This window comes from Protopterus annectens, chromosome 4.part0, assembly GCF_019279795.1.
Source record: "Protopterus annectens isolate FY-2018-M chromosome 4.part0, PAN1.0, whole genome shotgun sequence".
In the NCBI taxonomy this organism is placed as follows: domain Eukaryota; kingdom Metazoa; phylum Chordata; order Ceratodontiformes; family Protopteridae; genus Protopterus; species Protopterus annectens.
The window spans coordinates 1,708,854,445-1,708,878,843 of record NC_056733.1 but is presented as its reverse complement, the minus strand read 5'-3'; the positions used below and the strand labels follow the sequence as shown (position 1 = coordinate 1,708,878,843).

The 24,399-nt window shown below is 39.1% G+C and overlaps 1 protein-coding gene across 1 annotated transcript in view; it reads right to left on the bottom strand.

Annotated features, from left to right (window-relative positions):
• Positions 1–24,399, bottom strand: part of LOC122799991 (vegetative incompatibility protein HET-E-1-like) — a 964,337-nt gene that overhangs the window by 212,701 nt on the left and 727,237 nt on the right. The window contains exon 9 of the mRNA XM_044069444.1: positions 6,094–6,184. Within this exon, the coding sequence (XP_043925379.1) occupies positions 6,094–6,184 (91 nt within the window). The remainder of the gene's footprint in view (positions 1–6,093; positions 6,185–24,399) is intronic.

Genomic DNA, 24,399 nt, shown 5'->3' with positions numbered 1-24,399 from the left:
CAAAATTTATCATACTTATATTTATACGATTTTGGTACTAATCTCTCATTTTTTTCATTTATCCATTTTAACACTTTGTACAAATTTAAAGAATCAGCATACACCACTGGGTTAATTAACCATAAACCTCTTTTCTCTTTATCTACATCAAACCAATAACCAAAAAAAAAAAAAAAAAAGAACCATAAATATGAAAAATCCAAAGTCAAATGCCAACAATTGGGACACTACTGCATGGTGACCAATATGAGCAATGCCATTGCTTTTTAAGGGAAGATTCAAATGTGGGAACTAAAGCATTAAATAAACATTGTTGATTTTACTGCAGTGTTGTTCCAGTCATTGGTGTTTGACTTTGGATTCTCTTTATTTATATATAACACTCCTGTTTATTGGGTTTAATCTAAAGCCCTATATTAATGAAAAAATATCTGCAATAATTCATTTTCAAATAATGTTGGCAACATAAATGCACTTGCTAAGTATGCTACTTTCTCTATCAGAGCAGAATTTATCAAATAAGCCTTTTTTCTGAATGATAATTTATATGTTCTGCAGAAAAGACAGGTTTGTTCTATTTCTTCTTCTGTTTTTCCCATTGAATTCTATTTACATCTTTATTCCCAAATTTTATACCTAAAGTAGAATTTTCATTCTTTGTAAAATATATAACCCCTATCTTTACTATATCACCTAAACCTTTAATGTTCTCTTTATTTAAAGCTATCGTATCACCTTTAGACACTCACTTGTGCAAATTATTATTTCCTTTATCCAAATTTTGATTTTTGCATTTATTATAATGTTATGTACATATGTTAACAGGACTGGAATTCTTAATCCTTCAGGTGTTATATACCCCAACTCCTTAAATTTGTAATTTACTTCACATGCTATCACATTCTTAACTAATACAAGGAGTATACAGCTCATTGGGCATCCTGTCTTACATCACTCTTCATATGCACCTCTTCACTTAACCAGCCATTCACAAGTATATTTACTTCATTATTACTATACACTGAAATGCATAATTTCCTAACTTTCTCACTTATATTGCATTCTTTCATTATTACCCATAAGATTACATGTCCAGCTGTATCAAATGTCTTAAGGTCTCTTATCATGATTTTCTCTTATTCTTTTCTTTTCATAATATCATCCACAATGTCTCTGTCATTAATAATTCTAGACAACTCTTGCCCTTTATACTATATGTACTATCGTCTACAATATTTTCCATTTTAGTTTCAAATCTCTTTTGTATTATTTTCATAAAGATGTTATAGTCATTATTATTCAGTAATATTGGTCTCCATTTTAAATTGTCTTCTATCTTCCTTCTTCCATATAAATTTAAGTATTACAGTACATAATTCTTTATATATAAAATCTTCAGTGAACCATTCATTCAAAGTCTTTAATTTTTTTTTTTGCCAATCCCTTGTTTTATACATTTTACACCTTATTTAATCTGTTCCTGCATCCAAATCTCTGTTTACTTGTCCTAATACTTTATCTAGCTCATATGAAAACATCTCCTTGTCTAACTTATTATTATTTTTTCTTCTAACTTGTTTTACTTTCCATGTTTTTTCACTGTTTTTTTCTTTACACATTTCTTGTACATATTGCACTACACTATTCACATTTTCTAAGTTCTTTTTATTTCTCCTTTTACATTTTTATTTCTCTCATTACACTATCATCTTCATTTAGTAATTTGTTTAAGTAATTCAGTACTTCTATTTTTCCTTGTAAAAGATATATTTGATTATATAACAATTGTAGTATTTTTAAATTTCTTTCATATAATTATTTTTCTTTGACAAAGTACTTTCTATCATCATGTTCTAAATATTCCAATGTATCATTACATGTTCTTTTATATTTTTCTTTCTCTACATTTATGACATCATATTGCCACCACATAAAAAAAAAAACAAATAAAAAAAACATTTTTATATTTTCCTTAAATGTCATCCACTGAGTCCAGTTTTTATAAAATGTATTACTAGTCTATTTCCTTCTTCATTCTATGCTTTCTCATATATATTCTTTTTATTCATTTGCCTATTTTTATATATTTCTTGTTTTCCTTTATCTCTAACCATTTTGCAAGATGATCAGCAAATCCTGTTTTAACTACCTTTCCTTCTCCTATAACTAAACCTTCTGATACTATAAAATAATCTATTTCAATTCTATACATACCCCTTTTCAAAGTATATGATTATTTTTGTCCCAAAGTTTTAACTTACCACATCTTATAACTTCTAAAATTTTTCTTATATAATTTCTTTTCTTTTTACACTTGCCTCTTAAAACACAATTAATGTCTCCTGTTATTTTAAATATTCATGTTTAACATTATATAGTTTAAAATCAGATGAAATAAGCTTTTCCTTTCTTTACAATTAGTGTAAGCATATAATATTATAATTTTCTATGCTTTTTCATTCCATTTTAAATCTACAATGGTTAATTTTCCTATTTTTGCTAAAGTTTCTTCTAATAGCTTTACTGTATTCTACAGAATACAGAACATCTCCCATTTCCCAAATTCCAGATTATCTTTCCTCTCTATAGTTTTTCTGTTTGCAGTCTTTCTCCATTTGTTAAAAAAATCCTGTTTTCTAATATAATTATATCTATATCACATGTATCACACCACTCCAAAATCCCATTTCTTCTTACTACATCATGATTTCATAAGTTTATAGCTAATTACTAGGCTAGCTGCCTTAATGGGCCATTCTAAGCCTAGGCAATTTCTTGCACAAAGGTGAGAATCAAACAATGTACTTTGTGTCTGTCAGTCCAATACCTTAACCGTTATACCAACCCCAACTATTAGTTGTATATATATTCCATTACATCCATTTCCTTTCTTTTTTCCTTTGGGCTTGTCCCTTTAAATTTTCATTTTCTGTCTTTTACCCCTTTCACCAATACTTTTTTCCTTTTAGTATCCCCTAATTTATGGTTTCTTCATTTATTTCTGAGCCTTCTTCTGTGTCCTATTTATTTTTTCTTATCTAAATTTTCTTATATTTCTACTACTTCCAACATGTATTCTCTTTGTTCATTTTCTTCTCTTTCTTGTTTCTTACTCTTATTTTCATTTTTACAATAATCCATACATGTCCAATTTTGTTGTATTTATAACATTTCAATTTTCATTTTTTTGCATCATGTCCCATTTTCCCACAGATTTAACATTTTCTTTTATCACAGTTACTTATCAAATGTTCTTCTTTTCCACACACATAAAAAAACTTGTTTGGGTTGCCCCAAATATTTATGACAGCCCTATTCCACTCCACATTTATCATGCTTGCTATATGTATATTTTTTCTCTTTCAACAATATTGCAATCCCATCCACAACTCCCATAAAGTCCTTTTATCATAAACTTTTGTAATGTCTAAGTACTTCTTTACATAAAGTTTTCAAATGTCCTTTCAAAGTCTCTCTTTCCACCTCTGTTCAAAATTGTATATGAATTTCTTTTTTTCCCTGTTAAATGCTTTTATCTCATAAAGATTATTTGGGTTACAGTCTTTCATTCCTTTCATATTCTTCAAGAAAAATTTCCATTGAAACAACAGTCTCAAACATAATGTCTCTTTGTTAATAAGAATACATGTTCTTACCTAATGTGCTTTTATACCCATAGGAGCTATTAAACTGTCCCACACGTCATAACTCTCAATTTCTTTGTCTTCTTTACTTTGAATCCTTACCATGTACTTGTCTTTTTCATTTTCTTCTGCCTTTTTCTTTTCTGATATTCCCCTTTTGCCTTCTTTTACTTTCTCTGCATATGTTTTCAGGTCCATCTCACCGCTATTCATCAGGGTTGTTTCTGCATCTTCCTTTTGCATTTTCTCCATAATGTTCCCTTCATTTTCTGTCTCATACTGCATCACCATTCCTTTTAATCATCCTGCAGCCCTCCTGACTGAAGGGTTGTAATTATATATCCATCATTTGCTGACTCATCTCCATCAACCAGATTTCTTTGAAACATCTCCTCAGAATCCTGCATACATTCTCTGGTCTCAATATTGTCTTTCCCCTCCATTTCTTTCACCACGCCATTATCTCCTTCTCTTTCCATCTGCCTCTTTGTTTTTCCAGGCTGCCTTTGCACTCAGAACAGAAACAGGAAGTGTGCATGCAAAATGGGTCTCACTCACAACAATAACGAGTAAGTGAAGTTCCCCAGTGCCCAGTTCAAACTACTCCTAGTGAGTAGAATACTCCCTCTGTCTCCCCTGAAAAGAGAACATTGGCCTATTAGTACTAATCCAGTCATCAAAGTATAAATAAATGGATAAAATTAACAAAAACATTGTTTTTTTTAAAGCATGGTAGTGTAATAGATATCAGAGGATTTAAAAGATGTAGGGATGGCACACAAAATACACTGACTTGTGTTATAAAAACAAGTGAAGCAGACTGTTTTGGATGACAGAGTCAAGCTATTTTGTGGTCTGTTTGCTGAGGTCTGAGAACAAGTCTAAGCAGTATAAAGTCTGAGAAATGGTATAACTATAAAGATTCAGTGACATTTGTTGATGGCTGGAGTTTGCAACAAGTGTGGCAGAATTAAGAAACAACAAACATAAACATGCACCACCATACCTTTCAGGTACTGGTTTTATCTGTTACTCTGAGGTGGGGAAAATACAATAGTTGGCACTATGAACATGACAAACTCAGAAGCATTGCTTTATATAACTGCTGTGGTATTGCAGCAAAGATCCTCACATTCTGTAATAATTATTTACATGTGGTCATTTCCAGTGCCCTTGACTTTGAGAGATACATATATCACTCAGCTATCCCTTACCTTCCTTAATATACCTAATTTTTCCTAAATATTTCCTCAGTTGGTTGAAAGATTTGTGATTTTTTTTTTTCTGAGAGTTAAAATCACTAATTCTAGACCTCCTCACAGTTACAGACTAATTTCTCAGAAATTTCATCCTAATGCTAAACCTTTTTACTCAACTTGCTAAGGGAACAGAATCAACACAGAATATTTTCATTGATTTTACACATTTGCTCTGATTAACGTCTGTTATACACTTGGTTTTAGAGATAAGAGATTGAGACCTTTGTGGGTAAAATGGACTAGACTTTTTTATCTTTTTGTTGACTAAGTTAATTTAATTAGGCTAGTACCCTGTTTTCAGGAAAACCTTGAGGTGGCACTTATACTGCTAGGGGAAATTTGGCCATGGCACTGGGGAGTTTCCTCCAGCATGGCCCCAGTGGTGCAGTGGTTAGTATTGCCGCCTCACAGCAAGAGGTTCTCTGGTTTGATTCTCAGCTGGGGTACCTTCTGTGCGGAGTCTGCATGTCCTCCCTGTGGTCGCGTGGGTTTCCTCCGGTTGCTTCGGTTTCCTCCCACATCCCAAAGACATGCTGTATGTGGTTTGGACACTCTCAATTGGCCCTAGGTGTGAGGTTGTTCATGTGTGTGCCTTCTGTGGAAGGTTGGGTGCCAGGCTGGCAACTCAGCACCATAAAACTCCACTGCCAATCATTCCGTTGTTCTGCTGTGGTCACCCCTAACCAGGATAAGCTGAAAGGAGATGATGACTGGGGAGTTTCCCCTATATTTTTTTGATGAATGAGGGATCTTTTACATCCACTTGTGCTACCATGATCTCAAGCAGATGGGACCCTCAGATTAATGCCTTATCCAAAGGAGAACACACTCAGAAGTATAACACTCCCTTATGCTGCACTACAGTGTCAGCAATTGATCTACTTGGTAAGGGAAAAGAACCCATAGCATTCTGCATTAAAGGCAATTGTGCTACCTATTGTGTTACTGACAGTGTTAAATAGCAAGGCATGTCAATGGCTTTAGGACCAAGGTAAAATCGAAGACTAGAAGAGGTAGCTGTCAGTAGTTGCCTTGTTTTTCCGTATAGAATGCAAGGTTTTTTAAAAAAAAGATAACCTGTTGAAACTGCTTTGGAAAATATTATTTATCTGTTTTCCTTACAGTATACATGGTGATGATATTTACCTTCTCTTTAAAAAAATCCCTGAAAAATTAGTTCATAGTCTTACCTGTAAGTATGCCGTGAGAAGTGTCTTCTCTCCCATTTCACAAAAGTGCCATCACTATGGCCAGTAAAAAGCAAGATGGGTGCTTTCTGGGCTGCAGAGAGGAAACAAAACAAATCAGCCTTCACATAAGTGTGCCTCTGAGTGAACGTGTATGTGCATACATGCATCCGTGTGTGTGCGCTCATGCATGGGCATGTGTGCATACATTAAGTTCTCAGCGGTTTAGCTAAAAATTGTACAGTAGTGTGCTTGAATAATAATTTGTGATTCAGATAAAATAAATAGGCACTGATAAGAAAATGTGTCAATTATTGCTTTCGAAGTTTTTTTTACTCAGAAATAAGGGAAACTTTCTTCCTTAGCTTGTATGCATGCAAAACACATTGCTTTAAGTAGATGATTCTAAAGTCCTCAAATGAATAAAACTTCAAAGTTATGTGCCATCATTAATAAAATTTTGCCATGAATAAAAATGAGTTTTTTTTTCTTGTAGGATGTATGGTAGGTATCTTCTTCCTAAGTGACAATCTCTTCCTCATCTTCTTTTGATTTTTCATTTTTTTATTGAGCATCATAATGCTATGTTTTGATTTTACAAAATCATTTTAAAATGCTGTGTTTTGCTTTGTATCAAGTGCACGGCAGAATATCACAGTTTTACTTACTGAAATCTGTGATGCATTACCTTACAGTGGTATTATTTTACTTGCTAGTAATCATTTTTATCTTTTTATATTCAACAGAACAGCCTTTCATTTCTTTTCCACAATCATTTTAAAATGCTGTATTTTGCTTTTCTATCATCCACTGCAAAACAAAATTTCACAGAACTGCACATTTTATTTGTTTCCAATTCCTATCTGTTCTACTATGTTTTACATACAGCAACACTTTTTGTACTATTGTGTATTGTACAAACACAAGATATAAGCATTACATGTACTTGTCACATTCAAAAAAGACATTTTATGTTTCTATTTCCTTCGTGCTCACAATGAGTCTCTTAAACATATTATTCCTTTGGTAACAACACATGTATCTAAATTATGTTTGCTTCCCTTCCATATTAAAGTAAGAAATATGTTACAACTGCATGCTGTAAAGTTTGTTTTCCATCCTTATCCCAGTATGAATTAGTATGGATTGAGCACTTCAGCATTGCTTTCACTGTCATTATTCATTGTGCAGGCATAATTGTTTCTATTCTGAGAAAATAGGAATGCATGAAAAAGCAAATAGTTTTATGTAATTTATTTTCTATGTAGAGTTTTATTTTGTCCTCTGTTTTACATTTATTACTGATATATCACTATCAATTCATTCTCATGAACTGTCATTGATGTACTAAGCTATTACCTAGCTTGTTAATTTGTATGTAGTAGTGAACAGTGCAGCCATGTCATCATTTCTGCTACATACTCCTAAGTTTTCTTATCCTACAAATGTATTTAAAAATGCTGTTGTAGAGATTAAATAGTAGCAGTATATTGCTTTCCAGGCCACAATGTATAAGCAATGTTTCCTGACCCCTGTCTTTTAGCAGTGCATAGTATGGCCTTTTCTTAATGTAATACTAGTAAAACAACCTCTACATGCTGTTCTGTGCCTCCACATTTGGGTGTCACAGACCAAGTACATGCTATCCCAATATAGTACTACATTGGGCAAATCGGATTATCACCCCATCTTTTCAGTACTCCAAAGCACAGCTTTCTTTATCACAATACTATCCATAAAGCATTTCACTTCAGCAACATAAAAAAGAAGCCTCCCCCGAGTTACTTCCCAGCTCTCTGTAATTTGGCCCTCTGTGGTGACATACACCCAAATCCAGGCCCTTCACCACCTTCTCATAGTTCTCCCAGCTCCACAAAATGCTTAAACTTCACCACTGTTAATCTCTAGAGCATTAGGAACAAAATTCCCCACCTGCATGCTTGGCTAAGCCAACACAAACCAGATTTCACCGCCATCACTGAAACAATGCTAAAGCTCTCTATCAAAGATTCTGAAATTCTTCCCCTAAACTACTCCTGCCTCAGATCTGACAGATTCCACAAAAAAGGTGGAGGTGTTGCCTTACTATTCCCAAGCATCTACACAGTCATTCCATACTCTAGGCCAATAACCCCTTTCCCTTCTGCTGAGCTATCAGTTACTTTCCTCAAACTTAACAACTGCAAAAGCCTTTGTATCATAGTTATATACATCCCCCAGGTAACAACTGTCCTATTCTAGAAGACATTCTAGCCTGGGCAAGCCACAACATACAAAACAAAACTATCATACTAGGTGATGTCAATATAAATTGGCTAGACATCTCCAATAATAATCCATCTGCAAACATCAAAAATCACACTTACTCTCAACTTATATCTGATATTACCAGACCTGACAAAAACAGAAACAAAGGGTCAACCTTGGATTGGATTGTGGTTTCTGATCCTGACAAATTCTCTTCTTCAGACACTCTCCCAGACAGTATCAGCGACCACTCTCTAGCATTCGCTAAATGTAAGCCCACCTCTACACCTAGCCTTCCCAAATATAAATATTCTGGAGATTTATCTCATTTCTCCCAAAATTCCCTCAATGACATCCTGCAGAAAACAACTGGAACCCACTGAAATCTCTTCCACTTAATGAAGCTATGAAATTCTTTAATTCCACATTTCACAGAACCCTAAACAGTCTTGTCCCCCTCAGACTAAAGAGAGTCAAATCAACATATGCCTGCTGGCTGGCAAAAGCCACAAAGCAAGTTATGTGCTCTAGGGATAAAGCATGGAAAAACCGGCAAAAAAACAAACCATCCAACCTCATTGAATACAAACAACTTCGAAATCAGGCTAGATGTTTAGTTGCCAAAAACAACAAAATAATATATCCAAGCTATTCAAGACCAGCATAAACAAAATCACAGAAAATTCTGGGGAGCTATTAATTCCCTACTCCACCCAGGAAATAACAATACCCCATGCCCAAATCCAGATAAAACCCCCTGTGAGCTAGCCATACTCTTCAATACATACTTTATTGACACCATCGCTAAACTTACTTCTACCTTCTCATTCATCAACCCAGTCACATTAGGACCACCATCATCACATAATCCCTCAAATCTCCTACACAGCTTCTCACTATCACCCATTCCCACATCCACCATCCAAAAACTTCTCCTTAAACTAAAACCTTGTACAAATGCCCCTGATAATCTACCAGCAGAATACCTACAACTAGTAGCCCCTTCCATTGCTTATCCTATCAGCATCCTCCTCAATACGTTAATTCAAGAATCCTGTATACCAGATATCTGGAAGAAAGCATTTGTCATTCCTCTTCATAAAGGCAGCAACAACTCTGATATCTCAAACTTCCATCCTATTACCATTCTTTCCCCATCTCTAAAATATTAGAGAAGTGTATCCATACAGAGCTGCTAAATCATTTAGTAAAACACCAACTACTTTCCCCCATTCAACATGGTTTAGGCCCGGACATAGCACCAACACTGCCCTTATTTCCTTCTTAGACACAGTTAATAGAGCTTGTGATGCTGGCTCCTTAGTTTCTGCTCTCTTTTTTGATCTATCAAAAGCATTTGACACCATTTCTCACTCACTACTGCTTACCAAACTCTCTACCTTAGACTCTCCACCCCCACCCTACAATGGTTTACCAACTACCTCAATAACAGGCAGCACTCCACTAAATGGCAGCACTCCTCCTCCCCTTTCATTCTTGTTAATACAGGAGTTCCTCAGGGTTCAATAATGGGTCCCCTCCTCTTCAGCATATTTGTCAACAACTTTCATTTATACTCTAAACCATAGTTCTGCATCCAATATGCGGATGACTCAACAATATTCTGCTCCTCAAAATCTCTCACCAAATTACAGCATCTCACCCAAGAAGCATTCAGCTCTACTGAGCACTGGATGTCCCAGAATCACCTCACCCTTAACCCCAATAAAACTAAACTCCTATTATTTCCCCCCACAAAATCCACCCCCATTGACAAGTCTCTATTTATTGTTATTTCCCAAAACAACACTGTCATACATAGGTTCATAGGTTGATACTAGGCTATCTGCCATAGGGCATTTATAAGCCTAGCCAGTGTGTGTTTGGCTTTTGCCACCCTTTTTGATTAGTTGACTGTGCCTCTGTATAGTAGGTCACAGAAGATAGCCCTTTTAAGGTTAGTTTACTGTGCCTCTGTCTAGTAGGGACACAGAAGAGATCCCAGGGGTAAACCTATGGCAACATGATTGTCAAAGGAGAGAATGCTATCTACTTGGGTCCCCAAATCCCTAATTACTTCTTCCATACTTAATTGATTACTACCTATGTGTTTTTTCCCAAAGGGGATGACTATACACTTTTTGGCATTTAGCTTTAGGCCATGGCTCTGGCACCAGTTATCCGTCTCTGTGAGACCCTTTTGGAGAATGCTTGTGTCAGTCAGCGAGCCGATTATGGCACCCAGTTTGCAGTCATCTGCGAACTTGGTCAGCCATAGTCCTCCCATGTTAGCCTGTACCTCAGAGAAATATATACCAAACAAGAGAGGTCCCAGGACTGAGCCTTGTGGGACGCCTCTTGTAACTGGTTTAGAGTCTGACATGGCACCCGCAATTCTGACCATGTGGGTTCTATCCCTGAGCCAGTTTACCACCCATCTTGTGACATAGGGGTTGATATTTAAGCTGGTGAGCTTATTTATGATGCCCGAGTGGGGTATTGTGTCGAAGGCTTTTGCGAGGTCCAGGTAGGCTGTGTGGACTACCTTCCCTTCATCTATGGCCTTGGTGACTGTTTCAAAGAAGTCAACCAGGTTCAAGAGGCAAGATCTGCCTTTAACAAAGCTGAATTGGGTAGGATCCAGTGTTTGGAGGTTTCCAATGTCTTTGTTTATGAGTTCCATGATGATATGTTCCATAGCTTTGCAGACCAGGCTAGTCAGGCTTATAAGGCGATAGTTTTTGGGATCCGTTGTGGCACCACCTTTGTGGAGTGGGACCACTGTTGCTGTACGCCATTCCTTGGGTACATATCCTGTAGTAAGGCTGAGATTGAACAGTGACTTTATGTGAGGGTTCAGTTCTTCTTGGAGCTCATGTAAGACACAGCCCAGGACACCGTCCAGTCCCATTGATGCTGTGTTTTTTGCTTTGGAGAGGGCAGCTCTCACCTGTGCATCTGTGATGTCAAGGAGGCTACACTCTGTTGGGATAGACACTTGCTCTTTAGGGGGGGAAGGGGGGGAGAAGTTTGCACTGAACCTGTCTGCCAGGATGTTGGCAATGTCTGTGGGTTCAGTGTATTTTTTGTCATTTTGCACTAACTCAGAGCATATCTGGGAGTTGCCACTCAGGTTCCTGACATAACTAAAGAAGGCCTTGTGATTATCTTTAGCGTCTTGTGCAATTTTTCTTTCGAAGCTGGCCTTTTATGGTTTTATGAGGGATCGTAGTTTCTTGCTAGTACTGATCAGAGATGCCTTCCCTTTTTGGGATTTTGCTCTATCAAGTAGTAGCTTCCTCCTTCTGTTGTATAGCTTATTTATGGCTGGGGTCCACCAGACAGGTTTCCTGCCTTTGGAGGAGTGAGTCTTGGTTTTATTTGGGATAGTACGATCCATGCATTCCTGTAGGTGTCCATAGAATGCGTTTGTAAAGGATTCTGCGGTTTGGGCCATATTTTCCACTGGCCCGGGGGCTTTGAAGGATTCCACCTTGGTTTTGAGAAGTGTGAAGTTTGCTTTTGAGAAGGTCTTCACCGTGGTTTCCTTGGCTGGGGGTGGGGATGGGATACGGATGTCCAGTGAGATTAATTTTTGGTCAGATCTTACCAATGATGGGTATACCTCTGGTATGGAACATAGAGTCCCCATGCTGGTGATGATCAGGTCCAATATGTTTTCCCCTCTTGTGGGAGTGGTGACCAGTTGTTCCATAGCATTTGAGTTTATAAATTCTAGGAACCATTGGGCGAGGGTGTTAGGGCTTGAGTAGTGCTCCCAGTCTATGTTGGGTAGTTGAAGTCACCCAATATAATGGTGTTTGGAGAGACCTTCATATTCTCCAGTGTTCTCAGGAAAGCAGAGTGGGGTTCCTGAGTTTGGGAGGGTGGTCTGTAGCAGGCTACAAACTGAAAGGCAGTTTTGCCCACTGTTAGTTGCACATGGATGGTCTCCGATGCTTTGTGAAGTGCCACTAACCTGGAGGTGTGGGTATCTTTGATGAATATGGATAGTTCCCCTCTTTTTGTGGTTTGGTCTGAGTTTTGGGGCTGAAAAGCATGGTATGAGGTATAACCTAGTAGTGCTGGGGTGCTCTCGGGAGCCTTGAACCAGGTTTCTGTTACTGCACAGATATCGATATTCTCCATAGTGAGGAGAGCCTTGAGTGCGTGCATCTTGAGGTTTAGACTTCTGGCATTGAGCAGCATTACCCTTAGTTTCTTTTTCCTTGTGTTGTCTATGGAGGTGGGTATGTCTTTTGAGCCTTGCCTAAAAAAGGCACTATGGGGGTGGCAAGAGCCTTAGCCAGTATTTGAAAGCCCAGGGGTGACAGGTGCAAGCCATCCCTAGCGAAGCAACGTGGCTTGTCGAGCATGTCATCCGAGGCTGACAGACACTGGATCCCCTTTGAATGACACCAATACTTTAGCCAATTGTTAAAATTGATCATTTTGTCTTTATACAAATTATCCCTAGTACAAAAGTGCTAGGTGTCATCATCGATGATAAACTAACTTTTGACCTTCACATCCACAGCACCATCAAAAAGATGCATCAAAAGCTTGGTACCCTATAAAGACAACAACTACCTCAGTCTCTCTGCTAAAAATGCCCTAGCCTCATCATTTCTACTTCCAGCTCTGCTATATGGTGTCCCCATTCTCACCATACTACAATCCTTCCTAAAAAGTAAGCTTGACTCCTGCTACAATAAAATCGCCAAATTTGCTACAAACGCAAAATACTCTACCCACCACTGCTCCTCACTGCATCAACTAAATTGGCTAGAATCTCCCCACCATCTTACTTACATACAATTAACCACAGCCCACAGGTTAATCTTCCAACCTGAAAGCTTCCTTTCCATCTCTTATATACTGACATTATACCACCCCAATCTTCACCTCAGATCAGAAAACAAAATGCTGTTGTCTATAGATAAACCCAAACTCTCTGCTGGCCAAATGTTTTATTCCTATGCTGTCTCCAAGTTATGGAATAATCTTCCTCCATCTCTCAGAACTATCAGTAATCCTGCATCCATTAAAAAATCCCTAAAAGTACATTTTCTCTGTCATTGGCTATGCTCCTGTACCCCACCATTAAATTCAAACACCTGATTTCCCACTCTAGATCCCCAGTCTCTCTCAATCTTTGTAAACTCCCTGCCATTCTTGTCTATATCTTTCTGTCTCTTTCTGTCACCTGCTTCATACTTGTAACTCATTCTTTTCACTTGCATTGCACCCTAATATCTACACTTCTCAGCTTCTAACCCTACACCGTAATATACCTTTACTCAGGCTCTTAACTCACTTACTCTGCATCCTCCTTTCCTGTTCTTAACAGACTTCTCTACACTTTGCCATTTCTACTGTCACTTTCTTCCATGTGATAGTAACTTCCCACATTATTTCATCCTATGCATTAACCTTATTCTCTCTAACCGATTAAGACCTTCATTTCCTATGCATTAACCTTATTCTCTCTAACCGATTAAGACCTTCATTTCCTATGCATTAACCTTATTCTCTCTAACCGATTAAGACCTTCATTTCCTATGTATTAACCTTATTCTCTCTAACCGATTAAGACCTTCATTTCTTATGTATTAACCTTATTCTCTCTAACCGATTAAGACCTTCATTTCCTATGTATTAACCTTATTCTCTCTAACCGATTAAGACCTTCATTTCCTATGTATTAACCTTATTCTCTCTAACCGATTAAGACCTTCATTTCCTATGTATTAACCTTACTCTCTCTAACCGATTAAGACCTTCATTTCCTATGTATTAACCTTATTCTCTCTAACCGATTAAGACCTTCATTTCCTATGTATTAACCTTATTCTCTCTAACCGATTAAGACCTTCATTTCCTATGTATTAACCTTATTCTCTCTAACCGATTAAGACCTTCATTTCCTATGTATTAACCTTATTCTCTCTAACCGATTAAGACCTTCATTTCCTATGTATTAACCTTATTCTCTCTAACCGATTAAGACCTTCATTTTTAATTAATGTAATGACATAATTGTTATATATATTTTTTTATATTTGCAAACTTGTATTTAATTTTTCTGTGTATCGACATTGTTTTTAATTTGTTTTTGTATGTAATATTGTCGAGTTTTTCTCCCCAGGCCTCCACTGAAAATGGGCTCATCCTAGGCCCAGTGGGCTTTCCTAGTCAACAAATGCAATAAATAAATGAATAAATGTGCATGTTTTTCTGCACCACACCCTTGACTGGATATCATACAATAGTCTTTATATATATGTTTTCACGTCAGGAATTAAGTTTGCATTCTTGTTGTAGTGTTTGCATGTGGGTAAATGAGGTTACAGATACTTGTTTTGCAGATGCTCATCGTGTTTCACTGTTGCAGTCATTACACTTGGGTTATCCTGCTGGTAGGCGACCCGCAGTCGGCTCGAGTTCCAAAGTCTTGGTCTGGCGTCGGTTACTGTCGCCTCTTCCCTGACGTCAGTGCGCCAGGGGTATAAAAGTTGCAACCGACGCCATTTTCTTCAGTCTTTCTTGCCGCGCGGTGCCCAAAGCAAAAGCAGTTCGCAAGTGCCGGTCGCCCGACTGCTGAGATTTTCAAAATTGAATTTCAGAACCGAAGTCTTCAATAAAGCTAAGTACCCCATTGGGGAAACTTTTTCTTGCTCCAGACTGATGTCAGTAAAAGTTAATAATTGTATTTCTTGTGGGAAGCAAATACCTCATAAGGACTTTCACTCTTACTGCATTCCTTGCCTAGGCCCTGACCACGACTTTACTTGTTGTCGGTTTACTGCTAGATTCAATAAAAGCACTATTAAACGTCGATTTGATTTTGCTTTGCATTATTTTGGATGAAGATTTAATTACATAATGCTGTCGGAACAACAGACGACTGGAATGTTTAAAAAACGCAAAGACAAAGAAAAAGACAGGCATCCGAGGTCCAAAACCGAAGACAAAGCCTCTTCTAGGCCAGTCGCCGGTTTGCCGGTTCTCAGTAATGCGCTTTCGCAGCCCCTGACACCCGCTACCTCAGAGCCACAGGCCGTAACTGACAGTCACATGGAAACACCAAGGCCTGTGGAAACTCAAGGTATTGGGCCTACGGAAACTATACCCTCAGATGGGTCCGGAGCCGCTGAGCAGGCACCGGCTTCTGAGGGTGTCTTCAGACCTTCACAGTTTACAATTAAAGCTACTACAGCAGCAAAGGCAAAGGCAAAAACACCATTAAAGACAAGGAAACAAGAGCAGCATTCTCCAGAACAGTCATCCATGCCAAAGAAACAGATGCTTAAAATGGCCGAAGACCTTATTACTTTAATCAGGGGCTCCCATCCCCCTCCTGACAAAAGGCCTAGGCAAGACACTGATTATGATTCCTCTGATCAGGTTTCCATTTCCTCTGATTCTTCTTCTGACCAGGGCTATTCTCTCCCTCCCTATGAGGACTCTGATGCTGAAGAGTCCATTCCTTTAGCTTCACCGCCTGAGGATTACTCTTTTGGGGAAACCCTGCACACCATGAGGGAGCATTTCCATTGGGAGAGCCAGGATTACTCAGAATCCAAGAAAAGGCTCAGGGATTTCCTTTTATTGCCTCAGCACAGGCCCCTGGCTATTCCCCCTGTGCTTGATATTATAGATGATGTTTTTTCTGAATCCAGTCTGTCACCACATTCTTTACCCCCTGCACCAGTAAAGCCAGACAGGTACTACAGGGTCCCTGTCTCTCATAAATTTCTTTACAAAAACCCCGCTGCCGACCCAGAAACAATTTCTCAGGGTCCTAAAGGGGTTAAAGCTTCCACTGCCAAAAATCCTGTCCCCTCAGATAGGGATTCCAGAGCACTGGACAGATGGGGGACAAAAGTTTACACTTCTGCTACTTTAGCTGTAAGAGCTTTAAACTGTCAGTTTCACATGCTTAAATATCAACTGTATCTCATGTCATTGTTAAAGCAGAAAATGGTTACAAATATAGAAAGTCCTGACAGTAAAGAAATGCAGGATTTATTGCATGCAGTTGAACAAGTGGGAAAACATACTCTGCAATGTGGTTTTGATTAATTAGAGGCTTCTTTTAGAGCCGCAGTTACAGTTATTCGAAGACATGCTTGGTTGAAAGAACAAAGTTTACCTGACCATGTTAAAGTAAAATTATTGGATGCTCCACTACAGCATGATACTTTGTTTGGTGTTAAGGCAGAAGAGGTGTTAAAGAAAATGGAGGATAAAGCAAAGTCAATGCAAACTGTGAAAGATTTCTTACAGGTTCAATCACCTAGATTTAGCCGAAACTGGCCTTCAAAAAATTGGTCCTTTCCAGTGTCAGACAGGCCACAAAGAGGCAGATACAGACGCCCAAGAGGCAGATCTCAGTACCAAGGCTCCTACAGACCTAAACAATGGGGTGCTTCAGCCCCCAAAGGAGGAGAAGACAAATCACAACCTTATAGGGAAACAGTCACAATGACTTCCCTCTGCAAATGCCAAGCTCTTACCAGTTGACAGCACCCCTAGGGGGAAAGCTAGAACTTTTCTCAAAAAATTGGCACATGATCACCCAAGACCAATGGGTATTGAATATAGTTTTTCAAGGGTACAGGTTCCACTTCCACACACTTCCAAAACAAAAAGGTATGCCAAACCTGCCACAAAACCAATGGGCAGAGGCACAAAAGCAGATTGCTGCTCTTATGGATATGGGAACTATTCAAAAAGTGCCATAAGAAGAACAGGGCCAAGGATTTTACTCACGACTTTTCTTAGCACCCAGAAAAGACAAAGCCTGAAGACCAATACTGGACCTGTCAATCCTAAATACTTTCCTGGATGTTCCAAAATTCAAAATGTTAACACTACAACAACTTCTGCCCATGCTGGGCAAGAAGGCGTGGCTAGTTACTTTGGATCTCAAGGAGGCATACCTGCATGTCCCAATCAGAAAATCGTGCAGAAGATACCTCAGATTTATAGCAGGCTCAATGCATTACCAATTCTCTGCACTGCCCTTTGGCTTATCTACTGTGCCCAGGTCTTCACAAAATGCCTGGTACCAGTAATTGCATTTTGCAGACAAAAAGGAATTCAAATATATCCCTACTTGGACGACTGCCTTATTCAAGCAGAGAACAAGAACATTCTTCTAAAGCACCTGGTGTTTGTAAAAAGATTGCTAATTTGCCTAGGGTACACAGTAAACAAAAAGAAATCAAAACTAGTGCCCTCTCAAGAGATAATATTCCTGGGTGCAATCTTAAATGCAACTGCCCAGATGGCTTATCTCACGCCAGACAAACAAAGGCAACTGACTCATTACTTTCAAATGATGGCAACAAAGACCCAGCTCCCTGCAAGAAAAATTCTGCAGGCCCTGGGTTTCATGGCATCTTGCATTCTACTAATTCCATATGCCAAACTGCATATGAGGAAACTACAATGGTATCTAAAAAGTGTTTGGACTCAGCATTGTCACAGCCTAGAGACAATCATAACCTTGATTCCCTGCCTACAACAGGAGTTTTGATGGTGGTCCCAGGCCTGTCACCACAACAAGGGACAGCCTTTCACCTTACCTACAGCCAGGTAGACAATAACAACGGATGCATCGGATTTTGCCTGGGGAGCACATACGGCAGGAAAATGTGTTCAGGGCATGTGGCCCAAGGAACAAATGCATCTTCACATCAATCAAAAAGAGATGCTAGCTGTACAGAATGCCCTGACAGCCTTCAAGGACCTAATACATCCAGGACAATTATTAATAAAGATGGTTAATACCACAGTTATGTGGTACATAAACAAGCAAGGGGGCACACATTCCTACCCCCTATGCAGACAAGCCATGACTTTGTGGAACACAGCACTGACCTACCAGGTACATCTGCAAGCACAATTCCTGCCAGGAACAAAACATACACTGGCAGACGAACTAAGCAGAAATCTCATGGATCCTCACGAATGGAAGCTAAATCCACAAGTGTTCAACATGATAACAAGGGAATGGGAACGCCCAGACATAGATCTTTTTGCCTCCCCTCACAATTGCCAAATACAGAAATTTTGCACAAGGACTTATCACTCTCAAGCATGGAAAGTGGATGCTCTATCTTTCAGCTGGAAAAACCTGACAGTCTATGCCTTCCCTCCGATGCCTCTTCTCACCAAGGTGCTACTAAAAGACAAGAGAGGCCAAAAATGATCCTGATTGCACCAGACTGGCCATGCCAGCACTGGTACCCAATCCTAAAGACTTTGTCCCAAGGCCCACCTTCGCCTCTACCTCAAATCCCTCATCTTCTGACAAAGCAAAACAATCGGATTCTGCACAGTCAACTCAGAACCTTAAACCTGGCAGCATGGCAGATAATGTAGCCACTCAGACTGCACCTCTCTCTAAAGCTGTTATGGATGTAATTTTGGAAGCCAGGAGACCCAGCACTAGGAAATCTTATGCAGAAAAATGGAAGAGATTCTTTGCTTGGAGCCAGGCACAAGGACTCGACCCACTGGTCCCTAATATACCTCAGATTTTGCAATACCTGACTGAGATGTTGGACAAAGGCCTGTCTTTTTCATCTATTAAAATCCATGCCTCTGCCATTTCAGCTCATTACAATACGGATCCTCCTATTTTTTCACATCCTCTACTACGACAGCACCTCAGAGGGGCAAAGAATATAAGACCCCCCTAGGAGAGCACCAGTACCTACTTGGGACCTCAATTTTGTTTTAGAAAAACTAACACTGCCTCCATTTGAACCAGCCAGCACAGCTGATCTAAAATTCTTGTCATGGAAAACTGCTCTGCTCCTAGCAATAACTTCAGCAAGAAGAGTCTCAGAGTTACAGGCATTGATGGCTGTGGAACCTTTCCTCATTTTTCACCAGGACAGGGTTTCTCTAAGGACGAACCCAACATTCATGCCAAAAGTTGTCTCCAGTGTGGCCTTAAACCAAACCATTCATTTGCCTACTTTCTACCCAAATCCCCAGAATAAAGGGGAAAGACTTCTGGACATTTTGGATATACACAGGCAGCTACGATTTTACTTGGACAAAACAAAAGCTTTCAGAAAAACTGAGCAACTGTTTGTAGCATATGCTGCAGAATCACAAGGAAAACCTATTACAAAGCAGACAATCTCCAAATGGATAGGACACTGCATCCGCTTCTGTTATACACAACATGGAAAATTTGTGCCTAAGGGCATTAGGCCTCATTCTACCAGAGCAGCAGCCACTTCAGCAGCTTTCCTCAGAGGGGTACCAACCAAAGACATATTAGAAGCTGCAATCTGGAGCTCAGTGCACACTTTTACCAAGCACTACCACCTACCACTCTACTCGAAATCCAGAGCAGGCTTTGCCACTGTAGATCTGCAGGGCTTGTTAGCCTCGCCAAATCCAATCTAGACCCAACCACACAACCTCAGCTTTGGGATTCTACCCAAGTGTAATGACTGCAACAGTGAAACACGATGAACATAGTACAGTTGTGTACCTACCATAAATGTAGATGTTCGAGTGTATTCACTGTTGCAGTCCTGGTTACCCACCCACCATCCCCCTCTTTGCTGGGACTATTCTGTACTTCTCAACTCTATACAACCTATGTGGTGTATCTGCTTTTAGATGAAGGAAATGTTTATAGTAATATATGCATGGTTGTTTGAAATATTTTTATCTTTTCAGCCTTCATATCTGGGGGCACCTGACATCTGGGGCAAGAAAAACTGAAGAAAATGGTGTTGGTTGCAACTTTTATACCCCTGGCGCACTGACGTCAGGGAAGAGGCGACAGCAACCAATGCTGGACCAAGACTTTGGAACTCGGGCTGACTGCGGGTCACCTGCCAGCAGGATAACCCAAGTGAAATGACTGCAACAGTGAATACACTCGAACATCTACATTTATGGTAGGTACACAACTGTACATTCACTTTCTACTAATAAAATACATTTTACAGCAGAAAAAAAGGTGGACGTGGGGAGGCAACATGCAGTGTTGATGTTTTGATTGACAAGTGCTATTCTCTAATACTTGACAGTATCACTTCCCCATTAATTGAACCTCTACATTCTCTTTTTCCATGTCCAGATCAGCTATCAATGAATAATGCCTGTGTAAAAGACTTGATTCATACTCAGGCTATGGCAAAGCAGAAATAACTTTATTTACGTAGGTTCATGGGAGACTGAGTAGTTTAAACTGCAGCTCCCCAAACAAAGAGTAACTCTGAAATTTGTAAAAAATACACACTGCAAGCAAAGTAAATATCATTAAACTACAGCTAGCTGACCAATGAATAAATAACATACTTTAACAGCTTTTGCTGATAGAATATTTTCAGTCTTTCTTGTCAATCCCCTGACCATACTTAGCAATATGTTTATTCTTGCATAACTAAGCATTCTATTTACAAGAAATGCTATATCAGAAAGAAGACATTAAAATGAACTCAAGTGCATCTTAAATCAAGGTGGATTCTGCTCTGACACCATTATGTACATAAAAGCATGCTTTATCCTCATCCCCGTTATAAAAAAAATAACAGTATTGTGTTGCTTTCCCATTATGCAGTGGTCCAAATAAGTTTCCTATTTAGTCTGCTCAGCTGTGCACAGCATAACTTTAGTTGATATGACTCATACAGCCTTGACATACTTTTTTTCTCCCCATGCTTATTACAGACTAGTACTTGTCTATTTTAATAATATGAATTTGATTTGTATATGGTACATAGTCTGTGTATGGGTATAGGAGCTCATATATTTATACTTGTAAACATATGCTTTGCAGTTATTTTTTTCTTATTATAGAAATAAACAAACAGAGGGGAAGCAACACGAAGCATAATGGTTTTCATGGCTGACAAACAACTATTCTCTGATACCCAATATCAGACAGATATCATTAAAACAACCCCTTCATGATGTTTATGACCTCACTATACCCCACAGTTAGGTCTCAGAGAAGAGAGCTTATGCTGGTGTCCAATTAAAAAGTGAACCAAATAGGTTTTCCACTCCCATACGATCAATGGTACACAATGCAGCTTTCCAACAGTGCTTTACCATTAGCATCTAATGTGCTTTTCTATAACCCCCATAAAACAGGTAATACAAAATATCACTATTTTTGAAGACATGACTGGAGTCTGTATGCTTTTTGCAGTGATTTCATGAGTGTGTAGGAGACCATGTATTCCTGTTTTATTGTTTTTTAAGACAAAAATATGTTTACTACAGAACAACATGAACATACAGCATTATGTGCTTGATGGTTTGATAAGTGTTTTTCTCTGATACACAACAGTGAAAAGTAGCAGCCAAATATGCACAAAAGCAATTTTTTTTCATTCATTGTTCAAGATTGTATTCATCATCAAGCCCTGTTCATACATATCTAGGTGCTCACATATTCTTGTTTCTCGCTTCAATTACAAATAGTAGTAATAGCAAATGTGATTAAAATGCATGAATTGGCAAATGTTATTAGGTGTTGCTAACTAATGCTATATTACTTTTCATCTATACAGTGCAAAGTGCAACCAAGATGTTTCCCATCTACCATCTGTTCAGCTATGTCCAACACAATTTTCTGTTACTGCAGTACCATTAATACAGCCTCTGATGTCTCTTACTGCTAACACTAGCATCCTTCAACTCCATCGTACCTTCACTGAACATAACCACTGCACAACAAACATAACCACTGCCATTGCATAACAAACATAATCACTGCACAACAAACATAACCACTGCAACTGCATAACAAATATAACCAATGAACAACAAACATAACCACTGCACAGCAAACATAACCACTGCCACTTTATAACAAACATAATCACTGCACAACAAGCATAACCACTGCCACTGCATAACAAACATAACCACTGCACAACAAACTTAACCGCTGCACAACAAACATAACCAGTGCACAACAAACATAATCACTGCACAACAAACATAACCATTGCACAACAAAACGTTTTAAAAGTGGATATTGTTGTAGATGTGTAGGGTGTGTGTTTCTCGTGGGAATGGGTATGAATGTATGCAATGGAAGTGTAGGGCACATTATGGTAGGTCTTTTGTTTTTTTCATGGTAGTGCAACTTCAGAGTTGATATATAGTTATTGGGGGGTGTGGAGGGCATAGCCCCCGACATAGGGGACACAGGGGGGCTTGCCACCCTGCTTAGGTGCAGATTTCTAGAGTGTTTCTGGTGTATGTGTATGTGTTGTTTGGGTTTTGATGGTGTAGGAAGGATGGTTGTGTTTGTGTTTTATTTTTATGTTGGAGGGTACAAGAGAAAACAGAATATCTCACACTGAAAATTCGGTATTATGAACTTTCAGTAGAGTGATGTTCGGTTTTCTAGTGATTTATTGTAGGGAATTTTCATGATTGTCATCTCAAGATACTGCATTTCGGTCAATATTTCGAGATTTGAAAGTAGAACCATATAGATATATATATATATATATATATATATATATATATATATATATATATATGTGTGTGTGTGTGTGTGTGTGTGTGTGTGTGTGTGTGTGTGTGTGTGTGTGTGTGTGTGTGTGTGTGTGTGTGTGTGTGTGTGTGTGTATATGTGTTCATAGGTTCATAGGTGTGTACTAGGCTAATGGCCCTGCAGCCTTTACAAGCATAGCCAATAGAAGTGTCCTGGCATTGTGCCACCTGACGTTAGTTCTCGGTGCCTCTATCAAGTAGATCCACCGGAGTAATCCCCGGGGTGAACTTTCTATTACCTATCCACTAATCAAGCTTTCTCTTGAAAAGGGACAGCGAGGTGCTCTGCTTGACATGTATGGGAAGTCTATTCCAGAGCATGGGCAGTCTCTGGGTGAGGAACCCGTCCCTTCAGCATGTTATGTTGATTGTGGTAATAAAGTTGAGGTCTCTGGAGCATGTGGTGCGGAGGGATTGGGATTTCTTTAGATGTAGTATTTCTAACAGAGCTGCTTCAGACATTGCTTTGTTAAGTCAAGCAAAGATCGCCTCTAAGTAGGCAATATGAGACAGAGAATATCCATGTAGGATGTGTTTAATGCCTAGGATCCTCTTCGTGAGGTACTTCTGTGGCCTCTCCAGCTGTTGCATGTGTCTATTGAGGTACATGCCAAATGGAGCATTATACTCGATGATTGGTCTAATGAGGGAAGAGTAGAGAGAAATGATGATCTCTCTTCCTGGATGCAAAACCCTTGGTAATGAGATGTGCTACAAAGGACTTTCTGACCACAGTGGCAGTGTGGTGGTCGAAGAAAAGGTTGCTGTCAACTTGCATCCCCAGATCTCTTATAATGCCTTCAGTGTTTAGTGGCCTCCCATCGATGTGGTAATTAGTGGGAACTGAGTTTTTTACCAAAGAGGATGACGACATTTTTTGGCATTAAGCTTAAGGCCATGGTTTTGACACCAATCATTAGTCTCCGTGAGGCCTTTCGGTAGGATGTCTGCATCACTTGGAGAGTTATTAATGTCTTCCAGCTTGCAGTCATCTGCGAACCTGGTCAGCCAGAGTCCCTTTGTGTAGGCCTGGACTTCTGAGAAGTAGATGCCGAACAGGAGAGGACCTAGAACTGATCCCTGTGGGACTGCACTCATGACTGGTCAGCAGTCTGACTTGGAGTCTACTACTTTCACACTGTGTTCTGAGATCCAATTTGCAACTCTCCTAGTGATATAGGGGTTGATGCCTAGTTTAGTGAGTTTATCAATAATTCCCGAGTGAGAGATGGTATCAAAGGCCTTGGCCAGATCAAGGTAGGCTGTATGCACTGCCTTACTTTTATCCACAGCCCTGGTGACTGACTCAAAGAAGTCAACCAGGTTGAGCAGGCATGATCTCCCTTTCACAAAGCCAAATTGTGTGGTGTCTAGAGTTTGGAGATTTCCTATATCTTTGTTAATCAGGTCCGTGATGATGTGGTCCATAGCTTTACATATCAGACTCGTAAGGCTAATCGGGCTAATTCCCAGCGTCTGTAGTTGTTCCCCCTTTATGGACAGGGA